Source organism: Erpetoichthys calabaricus, chromosome 7 (assembly GCF_900747795.2).
Source record: "Erpetoichthys calabaricus chromosome 7, fErpCal1.3, whole genome shotgun sequence".
NCBI classification, from domain to species: domain Eukaryota; kingdom Metazoa; phylum Chordata; class Cladistia; order Polypteriformes; family Polypteridae; genus Erpetoichthys; species Erpetoichthys calabaricus.
In genome coordinates this window covers 8,700,124-8,717,116 of record NC_041400.2, presented here as the reverse complement: position 1 = coordinate 8,717,116, position 16,993 = coordinate 8,700,124, and the positions used below count along the sequence as shown (strand labels likewise).

At 38.7% G+C, this 16,993-nt stretch overlaps 1 protein-coding gene across 1 annotated transcript; it reads left to right on the top strand.

The window, feature by feature from the left end:
• Positions 1-8,972: 8,972 nt before the first annotated feature.
• On the top strand, positions 8,973-15,695 carry june (JunE proto-oncogene, AP-1 transcription factor subunit). Its single transcript, XM_028805044.2, has 2 exons — positions 8,973-9,532; positions 12,640-15,695. The coding sequence occupies exon 2, from the start codon at positions 12,775-12,777 to the stop codon at positions 13,828-13,830; it is 1,056 nt and encodes a 351-aa protein (XP_028660877.1). The 5' UTR covers positions 8,973-9,532; positions 12,640-12,774; the 3' UTR covers positions 13,831-15,695.
• Positions 15,696-16,993: the final 1,298 nt, after the last annotated feature.

Sequence of the window (16,993 nt, the reverse complement as noted above, 5' to 3'; positions counted from 1 at the left end):
CACCTGACCCGGAAGTGCTGAATAAACACATGGACTGAGGGATCAGAAGCAGTTCCAGGTCATGAACTATATAAAGGACTGTGGGATATCCCAGGGTTGAGCTGAGTCGGGAGGAAGGGTGGCAATGCATCTGGGAGTGGAAGATTGTCTATTGATTAGTGTGATTAGTTTATTGTTTATCAGTATTGTGGAGTGGAGGGTGCTTTGTGCACATTATTGTTCAAATAAATATTATATTTGGACTTTTATCTGGTGTCTAATCAGAGGGTTCAAGGGAGTGATAGCGCCCCCTATCTGTCACAATATATATATATATATATATATATATATATATATATATATATATATATATATACACACACACACACACACACATTCACATATATATATATATATATATATACACACACACACATACACATACACATATACATACATACATATACATTCATACATGCACACAAACCTCCCTGCATAATGACAGGGACAAGGACACAGTTTTCCTTGACTTACCCCTCTGCTCCACAGTTTAAAGTTACAAATCAAATAATTTAGCCGTTTAACAGATGCGGTGGTCTGCATTGGATCTCAGGCAGTTCCATTTCGTCTCCACACTGTGTTCTTGCCATTACTCGGATGCAGGTTCATCTTTTTACAGAATTCTGCAGGCTCTTTGAAGTCCTTTTTCACAAACTGTAATCTGGCCATCCTGTTTTGTGTCTTACTAGTGGTCTGCATCTTGCAGTGTGGCCTCTGTATTGGTGTTCGTGGCGTATTTTGCTAATAATCATCTCTGACTCATCCACATCTTCCCCCTGAAGACTGTCTCTCATATATTGGACAAGCATTTGGAGCTTTTCCTTCACCATAGTGAGGATTCCTCTGTCAGCTGTGGAGGTCTTCCTTGGTCCTACCAGTCCCTTTGTGATGACTGAGCTCACAAGTACGTTCTTTCATCTTAATGATACTCCAGAAAGTTGATTTAGGTCATCCTAAGGTTTTCCTGATGTTTCTGATTGTTTTATTCTTGTTTTTCAGCCTCATAATGGCTTACTTGACTTTCGTTGGCTCAGCTCTTGTCCTTACGTTGACTACGAAGGGTACAATCAAACTGAGGTATCTTATCTCTACACTAATGAAGCACTGAAACACAGCTGAATAATCACAAACACCTGCAACACCAATTTGTCCAAACATTATGGTGCCTTGAAATAGGGAAACCATGCATAAAATGTGTTGCCACTAGTATATTATGTGTCTGAAATGTATGCAAATCCCCTTAAATGAAAGTATGCAATGTCCACTTTAATTACATCTGAATTGCTGAATTTGTAAATTTTAACTTGTTGAGCTGAGGGGTAAATCAAGGAAAATGTGTCTTTGTCCCAGACATTATGGAGGGCACTGTGAATATACACACACACACTGAAATCTAAATAATCAACTTAGACCTCAGCATATTCAGCATTAATGTTTGCAGGCCACCATCTATTGGAATGTATTTATTAATGTTTTAGTTCCAATAAAATGGCACATCACAAATAGCACTGCTTTTACGAATGGTATATCACAAAGACACAGCTAACAGATGAACACACAAGTACACAGACACATATACAGACAACTGTCCTTTTATTAAGGTGAATATATACTGTATGTTATAACAAAATCAACTCCAGACAGTCACAAAGGTTTGGGGCAGCCATTCGTATTACATGTTCCTGGCTACAAAAGGTTGAGATGTTTACAAAACAGAGTCCAAAACAGAACTGATCAAGTGGAGGTAAGATGGCGGTTTTAAAGGTTGGGAGAGGAAATGAGGCCATCCAGGCCAGAACCGGAAGTGATGTCTTCGGGACTGAAAATGACGTCATCTATGGCGCCGGAACCCGATGAGATTTCCCAAGAATGGTCATCAAGAGACTGAGAGAGACAGTCAGCACACTCCGCCACCCCCTGGTCCGGCTTAGTATTACCGTTACTTAAGCTCTTTAGCTGCCTCCTAATCACACGTGTGTGACAATGTACATATACACACTAATCATTCACTCATACATTTGCATGTTTTTCATAGAAATCACTATCTTTCTTCCATCAAAGTACCATTAAATTGATTTAAAAATGCAGCCATGACATTACTATTGTTGCTAATGACTATTACTGTTTGAAATGACTGATTTATAATTTATTATTCACCTCTGACTATAAAGCTCCAGTTTCAGCAATGTCTTAATAAAAACGTCCCTTAGCTTATCCTTAATTAGGCATGTTTAAATACTAATAGGTTACTAGAGAAAGCTTTGCAATTGCATTAGTAACATTGAAACCTGTAATTCTGTTCACTTGGATTACAAGGTGCTGGTATTCCTAATGTTCAGCTCTGAGTTCCAAAATGGCCAAAGTGAAACAGCTTTCTCAAGAAACATTGCACTTTGTTTTTTTTTTTCTTCTTCTTCCAGAATGATGGTCATTACATGTGATGGGTTACCAAGAAACTGAAGGTTTCATACAAAGGTGTCTATTACTATTTTAAGCAAGGAGGGCACACTGGATCTAACCAGGATAGAAAAAGAAAAGGGATGATCTTACGGACAACTGCATAACAGTAGAACATCTGAGTGTGTAGTGTGAGAAACAAACAGCTTATAGGTCATAGGTTGCCATTTTCCTTAAATACAATGCATCAAAGAAAAGAAGATTCCAGGATGCTGGCCTTAGAGGCACAGTTTCAAATAAAAAGCCATATCTGAAACTGGTACAAAAGAGAAAATATTAAAATGGGCAAAAGAACAAGACATTGGACATACTATAAGAAAATTGGGAAAGTGTATTATGGTCATCAGCATCATGGAATCACCTTTTCTCTGTCGCAGATGACACTGGTATTTGGCGTATGTCTAAGGAATAAGCCAGATGTAGGAATGGCTGCTGAAAATGGGGATTTGCAGTCATATGTGAAAAATCAATTAAAAAATGTCAATTCAAGCAGTAATAGCCATTAGAAACACTAGTCATGTCTTGGTCATATTTTAAATCAATTTGATGGTATCTTGATATAGAAGGCATCAAATTCTCAAAAAACATAAATTTCTGGCGGATTCTGGTGTGATCTGTTTAAATTCACATAAGATATGGACAATTGGAACAAAGTACCATACATAAAAGCAGTCAGTCTCCAATCTTCTAAAAATAATATACCATGTACAGTAGTTTTTGGGTGTTTACACCAAATGCCAAACTGTGTTAGATACGTGGAAAAATCTGAATGAGGTCACATCAGACTGGCAGTGTGAACACTAAGACCTCCCAGGATGAATGAGGAAGCAGCACAAACTGTTCCCGGCCACTTTAAAAGTGAGAATATAATGAAATACGGCAACTTACAAAAAACCTACAGTATACTTAACATTGTATATTCAATTAAATTAACCAAGTCCTTTATACAACACTTTTTCAAACAGAAATAATTTTGTAAACTTTGTGCTTGACTCTAGTTATCTGTTACCATGTTTTTGCACTCTAATATTTCAATGTTGTTTTTGTGTCTCTTACATAGGCAGTCACGTCTGTTATTTATTATTGTCTGACTCCTCCATCCAAGGCAAAGATTTGCGTGATATAATTGGCTACCTTTTTCTTTTCCCAGTTGGAGCACAATCAGGTGAAGTGACTTGCTCATGGTCACACAGTGTCAATAGTAGGATCTTAACCCACAACACCATGGCATGATTCATTTTATCAGCTTTCTGTTCCTGCATATCTATTCTAGTAATTTTGCCATCATATCCTCACTTTGTTTTTTTTAACAATTAATTTTTTTCAGTATTTTCATTAATAGTATACATTATTGCAAAAGCCATTTACAGGAAAAGAAAGATTACAAGACCAGTACCAAACTGACAGACACATAGACATCTTCATTCTACAGCAGTATTGTCATGTCAGCACTTGTACACTATGATGCAGAATCTTTACATATTGCTCCTCAATTATATAGCTCAGTGCACTGGAATAAAAAGGTATTATCTAGGTATGAAGAATACAGTACTGTGCAAAAGTTTTAGGCAGGTGTGAAAAAATGCTGTAAACAAAGAATGCTTTCAGAAATATAAATAATGATTGCATTTTGTAAATTGATAACAATAAATAAAGTGAGCGAACAAAAGAAAAATCTAAATCAAATCAATATTTGGTGTTACTACCTTTTGCCTTCAAACCAGCATCAATTCTTATAGGTCCACTTGCACAAAGTCAGGGATTTTGTAGGATTCTAGTCAGGTGTTTGATCAACCAATTCTACCAAACAGGTGCTAATGATCATCAATGTCACACGTGGGTTGAAACACAGTTATTAACTGAAACAGAAACAGCTTAAAACTGGGTGAGGAACAGCCAAACTCTGCTACCAAGGTTAGGTTGTGGAAGACAGTTTCATGTCATGGCAAGATTGAGCATAGCAACAAGACACAAGGTAGTTCTACTGCATCAGGAAGGTCTCTCCCAGACAAAGATTTCAAAGCAGACTGGGGTTTCAAGATGTGCTGTTCAAGCTCTTTTGAAGAAGCACAAAGAAACGGGCAACGTTGAGGATTGTAGACGCAGTGGTCGGCCATGGAAACTTAGTGCAGCAGATGAAAGACACATCAAGCTTATTACCCTTCGAAATCAGAAGATGTCCAGCAGTGCCATCAGCTCAGACCTGGCAGAAACCAGTGGGACCCAGGTACACCCATCTACTGTCTGGAGAAGTCTGGCCAGAAGTGGTCTTCATGGAAGAGTTGCAGCCAAAAAGCCATACCTCCGACGTGGAAACCAGGCCAAGCGACTCAACTATGCACAAAAACATAGGAACTGGAATGCAGAAAAATGGCAGCAGGTGGTCTGGACTGAATATTTAGCTGTAGCAGAAGGCAGTTTGTTTGTCGAAGGGCTGGAGAGCGGTACAATAATGAGTGTCTGCATGGTGGAGCATGGTGGAGGTAATCCTTGAACATTTGGGGCTGCATTTCTGCAAATGGAGTTGGAGATTTGGTCAGGATTAATGGTGTTCTCAATGCTGAGAAATACAGGCAGATACTTATCCATCATGCAATACCATCAGGGAGGCGTATGATTGGCCCCAAATTTATTCTGCAGCAGGACAACAACCCCAAACATACAACCAAAGTCATTAAGAACTATCTTCAGCGTAAAGAAGAACAAGAAGTCCTGGAAGTGATGGTATGGCCCCCACAGAGTCATGATCTCAACATCATCGAGTGTGTCTGGGATTACATAAAGAGAGAGAAGGATGTGAAGAAGCCTACATCCACAGAAGATCTGTGGTTCGTTCTCCAAGATGTTTGGAACAATCTACCAGCCGAGTTCCTTCAAAAACTGTGTGCAAGTGTACTTAGAAGAATTGATGCTGTTTTGAAGGCAAAGGGTGGTCACACCAAATATTGATTTGATTTAGATTTCTCTTTTACTCATTCACTGCATTTTGTTGATTGATGAAAGTAAATAATTAACACTTCCATTTTGGAAAGCATTCTTTGTTTACATTTTTTTCACACCTGCCTAAAACTTTTGCACAGTACTGTATATATATATATATATATATATATATATATATATATATATATATATATACACATATAGTAATCCCTCCTCCATCGCGGGGGTTGCGTTCCAGAGCCACCCACGAAATAAGAAAGTCCGCGAAGTAGAAACCATATGTTTATATGATTATTTTTATATTGTCATGCTTGGGTCACAGATTTGCGCAGAAACACAGGAGGTTGTAGAGAGACAGGAACGTTATTCAAACACTGCAAACAAACATTTGTCTCTTTTTCAAAAGTTTAAACTGTGCTCCATGACAAGACAGAGATGACAGTTCCGTCTCACAATTAAAAGAATGCAAACATATTTTCCTCTTCAAAGGAGTGCGTGTCAGGAGCAGAGTCTGTCAGAAAGACAGAGGAAAGCAAACAAATCAATAGGGCTGTTTGCTTTTAAGTATGCGAAGCACCGCGGCACAAAGCTGTTGAAGGCGGCAGCTCACACCCCCTCCGTCAGGAGCAGGGAGAGAGAGAGTGAGACAGAGTTTGTTTTTCAATCAAAAATTTATACGTGCCCTTCGTGCTTTTAAGTATGCGAAGCACCGTGCAGCATGTCGTTTCAGGAAGCAGCTGCACAAAAGATAGCAACGTGAAGATAATCTTTCAGCATTTTTAGACGAGCATCCGTATCGTCTAGGTGTGCGAACAGCCCCCCTGCTCAATCCCCCTACGTCAGGATCAGAGAAAGTCAGCGCAAGAGAAAGAGAAAAGTAAGCTGGGTAGCTTCTCAGCCATCTGCCAATAGCGTCCCTTGTATGAAATCAACTGGGCAAACCAACTGAGGAAGCATGTACCAGAAATTAAAAGACCCATTGTCCGCAGAAACCTGCGAAGCAGCGAAAAATCCGCGATATATTTTTAAATATGCTTACATATAAAATCCGCGATGGAGTGAAGCCGGGAAAGGCGAAGCGCGATATAGCGAGGGATTACTGTATATATATATATAATACAATACATATTATATATATATATATAATACAATACATATATATATATACATAGAGAGAGAGAGATAGATATGTGAAAGGCACTATATAATAGATAGCATAGTTGGCAGGATTAGATAGATAATGTTTTAAGTTCCCAAGCCACTGTCCATTTTTGGGAACTAGTCCATCTAGGTATTTCCCACCTATGCCTGCTAGTAAGTTGGCATCATACCAGATCCTCACTCTTCATCTTGCAGGTGGCGAGTCCACAAGATGGCTCGGCATTACTATTTTGGGCTGCTCCAGGCATGTCCCACCGGCCGTAAACCCTCCTGCAGACTCTGGACATGCTCGAGGGATTATAGCTATCATCTGGCACGACAGTGCCTGGGAATTCCCCAAGATGAACTGGAATGTAGCTAGGGACAGATACTGTAACTCTGGACTGACCTGCTGCCACCACAACCCTTACTAAGAAAATCAGTTGAGAAGAGCAGATACATTTACCATATATAAGTGTGTGTGTGTGTTCATCTGGCCATGAACTAAAAAAAGCTTCGGCCTTGAGTAAAAATGAGATCTGTTTAAACTCAGGTCAGACATAGGCAATCGGAATTTAATTGGAATTCAGTACCACATGGCCCATATCCAAACCCCTAAAAACCTGATACCATGTAGTTTTGAGGCATTTATGCCAAAAAACAATCTGTGCCAGATATGCTGAAAAATGTGAATGTGGTAACATTACACTGGTAGGATCTACAAGGCAGCAGTGCCAACCACTGCCAACCACTTTTAAAAGTAAGAATTTCATGAATTTCGCCACACAAAAACACTGTAAATTCAATTAAATTAAATATTATTCTCAAGCTAAAAAGGAAAACAAACTTGAAGTGATCTGCCAACACAGTGATGCTGTACAAGAAGTGTCCTAGAAGACTGGACTTCCTAAGGTCTTATGATGTGTGCAGCAAACTGCTGGAAAAGATCCCATCAGTCCATAATAGTCAGTGTGTTGTGGTCTCCTGGGCAAGAAACTTGAGCTCAAAAGATGCACAACACCTGAGCCATCAGAGGGTGAAACCTGGAAACTGTTGTGGGAAAGAGGATGATGGCAAAATTGGATGCCATGATGAAAAAAAAAATCCCCTCCAGAAGGTGTTCTCTTGTAGCACTTTAATCACAGGCTCATTCCACTAGGAAGCACCTCTGGGGGTCTTTTCTGCCCACTACTATCAGTCAATTTAATGCTTCCTCCTGATGACCCAAACTAAATACTGATACTATTTTAACTTCATTTTGAAATTTCAACACAACATAAGACTTATTGATGTATTTATTGATCGATTGATTGCATGTATGATTTATTCTGTGAGTCTGTATCCTTGTTTTTTTTAATGTTTCTAACTGCTGTATGCATCTTAATTTCCCTATAGAATTAATAAAAATTTATTCAATCTAATCTAAAAGTCCCCCGCATGCATGCAACACTTTTACAAAACTGAAATCCTTTTATAAACTTTCAAAAATACACTTACATTGTAAAATCGATTAAATTAAACTTTTCCCTCGAGTTGTACACCAAAAGTTTATGTATATAAAAATTTCACAAAAACATTTCGTAAATTCTTTTTATGAAAGAAAGCTTCGTGGTGGGGAACTCTACCGCCTATCAAACGCAACATATTAGAACGTTCTGGATTTTTTTTACAGGTAATACTACTACTACTACTACTATGGTTGCTATATAAAACGCCTTTGCATTCTGTCCTTCAGCGTCGCGGTTTATTCAGGAAATTTAGAAGCAACAGTTACTGAAACACTTCATTTTTTACGGAGGAGGCGGCATCAGACTAACAATACGAGCGTCTGAATGGAACACGTCAAGACCCGCCAACACTTCCCTGTCTGCCTTTTATTACGTTAAAAACCCGGCGTCTGGAGTTTCTGACTTGAAACAAGTAAACAATCTCCACCCGCACTGTCCTTTTTCTTCATTTCAACTTGCCTGCCCTTCCTTCCTCACCTCTCGATGTAAAATGATGGCGCCTCTGCAGCGCTCCCGCTGACTGGCACTCGCACGCGCTAACTTCAGCGGGCAGCACGCCGCGCTCCTTAAAATTGACGGGCGCGCGCAAACCACACTCTCTCTCTCTCTCTCTCTCTCTGTCTCACCAGAACGACAAGAGCGCCGCGCACGGGCGCACCATGTACATAGCACTCTTCATCTGGTTTTCGGAGCGACTCCGCTGCTAAAAAAACATTTTTGACAAACAAGAAAAAATATATAAATATATACATAAAAAAGAAGCCTTAACACTTGTGCCTTATGGCTATACCGTCAGGCGGAGGGGGGCGGGAGTGAGGAGGCGGTGCAGGAGGAGGTGCGTATGGTGACATCAGCCGACTTTCAGGAACTGGACGAAAAAGAGGGCGTGTGTGTGTGGCGATCAGACAGCAGGCAGAAAGTCCCAGAGAAGCGAACTGTCATCAGTCAGTAGGTGCCAGTCAGCCGGAGATCGCGAGCTTCTTTGCATCTGGGTCGTGTCGGAAAATCGCTCGGGGCAGTAGCGCCTTTTTTTTTAGGAGAAAACAGTGTTCTCTTTCAGGAGTGGATTTTCTGAACGTCTCCCGTTTTTTTTTTCTCCCTTACGGATCATTTCATTTTTTTTTTCTTTTAACGAAAACCTGTGGATGCGCAGCCGTTTTCACCAGCGGGCTGAGATGAATTTTTAATTAACTTAACGAATGACTTACCCGCGCCTCATTTTTCACCGAAACACCCTGACTGACTGCCAAAACGACCGTGGACCTCGCATATAGAAGGAGCCGGAGGGTGATCCAAGCGATCTGGAAACTTTAGCGGAAGGCTTAAAGTGAAAAAAGCGGGCAGCCCGCTGAGGCAGACGCGTTGATCTTAACGAGCCAAAGGAGAGGGCGAGTCAGAAAAAAAAAGGAGCTGCCCGCGCCCATTGTCGGGCACGGACTGGCACACAGGTAAGGCGAGGTGTCACTTTAAAGTGGATTTATTCATCTGTCAATGGCGACATAGTGGGCTTCTGTGGACGGCAAATCTTTTAATGCGAAAGAACGCGTGGTCCTCATACACTGGCCCAAAGCAAGGGCTCCATAGCGTGCTGCGTATGCGCTTCAGAAGGGCAAGCATGTGTTTGAATCTATCTATCTATCTAGTTGCATTTTAATACTTAATAACTAAATGCAATTTTTGTGTCTCTCACATTGACAATTATGCCAAAGTAAAGCTCATTAGATTGCCTTTCTTTGAAGTGTTTCCATCCTAGTCGTTATGCCATCATATCCTCATGTTATTTATATTGAATTTTTTAATAGTCAAGTTATTTTGGGAACTTCCATTAATAGTATACATCATTTTAAGGCCATTTACAGGACAAGAAATATTACAATATCAGTATCAAATTGACAAACTCATAAAGACATGTTCATTCTTCAGCAACATTGTCATGTCAGCATTTGATTACTACGACGCAACATCTTCATATAGCGCTTCACATTTAACTACGCAGCTCGGCGCATTAGAGTAAAAAGCCATTTGCTATTTATAGCAGGGGAAGCTGGAGATTAATAAATAAATACATATATATATACATATATAAATATATATAATACACACACACACACACACATACATAATATATATATATATATATATATATATATATATATATATATATATATATATATATATATATATATATATACACACACACATAATGTAGTGTAATAGTGTGTATGTTCACCCTGAAGATGGCTGGTGAATGTCAAGGTATTGTTTCCTGCCAAGCGCCCAACGATTGATAGGATAGGTTCCAGCACCACTGTAACCATGCCCTGGATAAGTGGGTTAGGAAAATGGACGGATGGATGGGTATATATTTATTTGTATAAATGCAATAGCTATGGGGCGGCACAGTGGTAGCACTGCTGCCTCGCAGCAAGGAGATCAGGGTTCACGTCCTGTATCATTCCCTGTGTGGAGTTTGCATGTTCTCCCCGTGTCTGTGTGGATTTCCTCCAGGTGCTCCGGTTCCCTCCCATAGTCCAAAGACATGCAAGTTAGCTGGACTGCCAATTCTAAATTGGCCCTAGTGTGTGCTTGTGGTGTATTTCTGTGTTCGCCCTATGGTTTACTGGTGCACCATCCAGGGTTTGTTCCTGCCTTGCACCTTATGCTAACTGGGATGGGCTCCAGCAGACCCCCGTGACCCTGTTTGGGGTAAGTGTGTTAGAAAATGACTGACTGACTATAGATATAAACTGTAAACAGTGTTATATGTGTGTGCTCACCTTGTGATGGACCGGTGCCCTGTCCAGATATTGTTCCTGACTTCTGCCAGATAATTTCTGGGATATGCTCCAACTGCCCCACAGCCCTTCCCCAGATAATCTGGTTAGGAAAATGGATGACTGTATATTATAAATTAATGTATTCTGATATTCTGTTTGAGTGCAAACAACAACTTGCAAAAGTAAATGTTTTTGATCATGCTATATAAAATGTATCCATCAAGCAGTGGTATGTATAAAATATTACTGTATAATGGCATCATCATTTTTCACAAACTCGTGACGCAGTATAATTAATCCACCCACCCATTCTTTGTAAATGTTTATTTTGGTTGGATTCACAAGTTGCTTGGGCTTTTCAAATTCTCCTCTTTCTTTCTTTCTTTCTTTCTTTCTTTCTTTCATCTTACATAGTACTTTTCTATCTATCTGATATTATGTACAGTACTGCCTTGCTGTTTATGTCTGTTGATGGGTCACTAGCAGTTCAGAAATGCCAGCTGAGTTTGGGCTAAGCTCACATACCAGATTGACCAAACAGTTTGACATACTTCACATTAAAATGTTAAACCATTTATTCTAAAATCAGCTACATATTAGTGAATGTGGGTGTATGGATTAGTGTGCTTTGCAATGGACTAGTAGTGACCCATCCAGGATTGATTTCTGACTTGAGCACAATGCTGCCAAGATGGTTTCTGCCTACCCATGACCATAAAACTAGTTTAAACTAGACGATGGGTAACAACAAAGAACCGAACTTTACACAAGCACATTAAGTGCCCAGTGTATATAATGTAGAAATAAGCCCATTGCGGCACTTCTTATGTGATTTTGGGCTATACAAAAATAAATTGTATTGTATTGTAAATACTCTGAGCAAGTCACTTCACCTGCCTGTGTCTCAATTGGAAAAACAAAAGAAATGTAATCACTTGTATTACAAATTTTGTATGTTGCCTTGGATAAAGAGATCAGCCAAATGAATACTAATATTAACAATAGCCTTGGTTATAACAACAAAGATCCAGAGATAAAAATGGGGTGAATTAGTTTGTCAGTATCATATACAGTTTGCAAGCTATGCCTAAATGGTGTATCTGTCCTTATAAACAACTTATTCCAAGTTTAAACTAGAATGCAGTAATAAAATGATAAACTTTGAAACAGAACGATGCAACCCCAGATTGTAATATCTATGTATTATATAGTGCCTTTCACATATCTATCTGTCTATCACATTTCTTCATACTCTTTCATTTGTAGAGATAAACAGAGCTTCATTTTAAATTAGTAGTACGAGGTCTTTCCATATAATGTAGCACTAGTAACATTTCTTGCTGCATTCATATTAGAGCGCGCTACGCTAAATGCTGTCAGCATCGCCAGCCGTGACTCTGCCTTATTTCTGTTTGTAGTACTCTTGCAGTGGTCTGTTTAAAACTAGCTGTCAACCAAAGTTGCCAGCCTGAGATGGGCACATCTACTGGTCACCTCAAATATAGCTGACATAAAGAAGACTGATAAGGGATAAATGTATGTGATTTCATGGAGACTTCTTTATTTTTGGTCGTTAGTGTCCCATATTATTTCACTCTCTGTCACCATAGTATCATTTGCTTTTATATTTTTCTTCATCCTTGTTGTTTTTATGGTTAGCCATATGTGAATAGCATTTATCTGCTGCAAATATCATGATTTGTTTCTACTTGGCTTTCTTTTGCTGTGTTGCAAGTGTCTTTTACGTTTAACTCTTAATATGCATTTTCTTCAAACAGGTGTTGGACAGTACTGACCATTTTAAAGCAGCAGGAATTTACCCAGACTGGACTTTTTACGGCAATTGCATGATGTCTAATTGCAAATTGTCCACCTTCTGATAAACCAGATTATGAAGTTATCTCTCCGTGTCAATGACGGGTAAAATGGAAACCCCTTTCTACCACGATGATGCTCCAAACCTGCAGCATTTTGGACATATCCCAGATTATAGCAGCAGATACCCGAACCAAAAAATAATGAGCAAAAAAAGCATTGCTTCTCAAGGTTTTTCTGCACCTGGTGGTAATACCTCAGGACTGAAGCTGTTGCCGGGACAAAGTGGAAGTAATGGCAATATTAATCCAAATACTTCGGGTCTGAACAGCCCAGCAGATGGATCCTTAATGTCTTCTTCAGACGTAAATCTCCTAAAGTTAGCATCTCCTGATTTGGAGCATCTTATAATTCAATCCAACCAAGGACTAGTGACCACTAGTCCTGCCCCAAATTCCTCCAGCAACCCTTTTATGTTTAGGAATCAGGTTCAGGTTACCAATGAGCAAGAGGGGTTTGCAGATGGATTTGTCAAAGCGCTAGCAGATCTGCATAAACAGAACCAGCTAATTGGGCCTCCAATTTCTCCATCTTCCACAATCCAGGGACCTTTCCAGAGGAATGTCATTCCTACAAGCGAGATGCCCATTTACACCAACCTGAGTAACTACAACCCAAGTCCGATCGGAGTTTCTTCATCGTATTCAGGAGGGCAACTCCAATACACCACTCCTAGTCATGGCGCAGGGCATGCTGTAATTGGCCAAGGACATCATCCCCACGGGAGGGGTCTGGACGAGCCCCAGACTGTGCCAGAGGTACCACACCCACCCGGAGATCCATCAGGTTCTCCACCGTCTCTCTCGCCTATTGACCTAGAGACACAGGAAAGGATCAAAGCAGAAAGAAAGAGGCTAAGGAACCGCATTGCTGCTTCAAAGTGCCGCAAGAGAAAGCTGGAGCGGATTTCTCGCCTGGAGGAGAAGGTCAAAGTTCTCAAGACTCAGAACTCCGACCTCGCCTCAACGGCCAGCCTACTGAGAGAGCAGGTGGCACAACTGAAACAGAAAGTCATGAATCACGTCACCAACGGGTGTCAGATAGCAGTGAGCTCTGCTAGCCTGGCAAAAAGTGGGGAAGGTTCTAGCTGCTAAACAAGGGATGGTGTGCTTAGTTTTTTTCTTCTTTTTTTTTTTTGAGTCAGTACGACAACTTGGGAAACAAAATAATTTCTCAGTATTTGCTACAATACAAGGAATGCAATCTTACTGAGGGATTCCCTGCCGGTACTGAGTTTTGCACAAGGATATAAAATGGGGAATGGGAAGGAGTCAGAGTCTAGGTATGAAGCATAACTTTTTACCTTTTAGCATTTTACATTTTGGCTTTGACTGTAAGGCTTTATAAGCAGCAGACCTGCCCCTTTTAACTTTTTCCGGCTAGTCTAGCTTCAATGCCATTTGTTTAAGTCTAATACTAGCAGAGATATTGGTCTTTTTGATATGACAAAGGGAAAACATACCTCAAAAAAGATTTTAAATTGTGAGATTTTTTTCAACTCCGTGGTTATGGCACTTGACAAAAAAAAAAAAAAGAAAGTGAGGCAATGTACAACAACTGGATCAAACCTTGATTTATGTACATAGGATGGCCAGCTTCAAAATCACGTAGAGAATGAGTGGGACTTTTTAACCAGGAGGGACAATCTTTATTTTACAAAAGGGGTATAGTACTGTGTGCCACAGAAGGGATCTTTCAAAGATCTTCCTGACTTCCAAAGAGATGGCAACAGTAGTTTTTTGTTCATACTGCACACTGTGGGTTTTTACAGGCCTTTGTGTATTGCAGTCTTTTTTGATGTAAGCGAAGCCTTTAAATTTAATCAATAAAATTTCACCCTTGAGAGCTAAACTATATATTTTGTAGAACAACAGATGTCCAGTGTTTAACTTAACATCTGAGTAACATCGTTTTTTTTTTTTTTTTTACAAAAGTATTTGCACCTCTACTTTTCCACTAATGTGCATACAATATTTTACATTAGTCGTTTACAATTACATGCTTTAACCGTATTAAAAGCTACGAATACTTCTCATCATTAAAGATGGTTGTGTGGCCAGAATTTAATGTTTTGTCATCAGTACAGTTAGCAGTGTGTATGTCCTAACAAATAAAATTATATTGTTTCATGTAGTTGCGAACCAGTTTCAGATGTGGATCGTATGTTTTTGACTTTAGAAAATTAATTGTAACTTTACATATGAAAAGTTTACCTACAGGGTAATTTTGAGCTTATTTATTTATTATTTTCTTTGTTTCTCACAACTTGGTAGTATCCAAGGTCCAGTTCGGATCTGAAACGTGTTTAGTGTATTATTGTATGTTAACACTTGAATTGGCCAGTTCTTGTTCACTAAGTTTAAACACACTCTGCGGGAGTTCTAACCGCTGTCGTTCCAGGATAGTGGAAATTTTTGCATATCCACTTTTTGAATATTCTCAGAGAGTTTATTAAAATGAACATATTTTCTTTTTTATTTGTGGAACTGTTTTTTTCTTCAATGATAAAATAGAGAAAAAGGGCTTAGATAAAGTAGTCTTTGAACAGAATTGTGTGTGAATATCTTTTTTATCGATGCTAACGGTCACTAAGAATTTATTTATGCAAATTTAAAAAAAAAAAAAAAAAAGCATCTTTATTATTTATGTTGTGAAAACTTTAAGAGGAGTTTTGGATACCTGAAATGGAAATTAATGCATTGCACTTGAAACATTAAATGATGTCTGATATTTATACTTTATTATTATTCTAACATAGTATTTTTAAACTGCTGATGGAAAATATGTACATTATCTAAAGAAGGCGATTGTTGGGTAACGTTTTTGTACCCTAAAGTAAGAAGGTATTTTTATTGTAGTCATTTTTTGAAGACTTTGTTTTCTTTTAAGAAAAACCACAAGAAAAGGTTAAAAAAAATAAAAAAATATACACTGCAAGGATTGCATTGCTAAAAATGAACCCTGCCTTGTGTGCATTGTTTCATCTTTACGATCTCTTTCTCATTTTGCTGTGTTACAGTCTGCTGAACCTGTACCTGACGATATTTAAAATTGTACCAGTTGTTTTTGAGTGCACTGAATAATCACCAAATGGTTATTTTTTTATCGTGTAAATGATACGAGTTTATCAAGTTTCCGTATCCAAGGTGTATGTGTATCTGTATTGTATGAGAAAAGGCAGAAATTCAGGTCTGTCTGAAAATTAATGTTTCGACAAGAATATATTTATTTTTTTTAACTTGAAAAAGGCTTTTGATGTTGACTAACAATTATATTTTTGTAAAAAATCAAAGCTAAAAGCTCTATTTTGATCAAATATGGTGAGAAATAGGAAAAGGTACTACTTTACATGTTTCTCTTTTCCAAATCTTTGACTCTTTGCACAGGACTTCGTTGACAAGGGTCAATGTGTTAAACAAATCGAACACTTGCTTCTTCGTATCCTATATTTTTTTCAGGCAGTGTAACTGAAATTTGTGGACTATAACATGTCTTAGAAAAGAGTATAAAATTGGTGCTTTTCTTATAACCAAGAAACATACTCTGCCAGCACATTATTTATGGTGCTTTGCCATCCCTATAATAAAAGTATACAGTATCATCTACTTTGAAATCAAGGAAAAATACACTTAAAGTTTTCCACGTGTTGAAAAGCAAGCACTTTCTAGAAAAATCTGCTTTTTTAAACAAAACTGTGGTTAACTGTTTTCCACAAATCTTTCTATTCGAGAGAAAGAAAAAGCACATTTTCATCTTGTGCCACTTAAGATTTTCCCATCCTCATACCAGTCTCTTGAACTGTCTCATTCTCTGTGAGCTTGTCCCCTTCCTCAGTGCTACTGACTTGACTGTAAAAATGTCCCAAGGTGGCCATCTTAAAGAATAGACACTTCTGCCATTTAATATTTCCCTTATAACTTTAAGGGGTGTTTTGAGTGAAAGACAGAGACTGTGACACAGGAGGAGGGAAGTTCAAAATGGAAGACTGTCTTCCTCATGTTGCACCAACATGGCATAGCGCCATAAACTGATTTCATGGTGTACCATTATTATAATTGAAACAAACCTATCATTAAAATCCTCATTGATAATACTTGGAAACAATTGGCCTTTTACTTCAAGTGACTCAAAATTTTAGCCATAATAGATATGTACGAGTGTTGAATGAAAAGTTCTGTAATGCCTCAATGTCTATTACTTGTGACGGGATGGGAATATTTTAATAAATTAAACACAGAATATTCTCTTTATTTATGT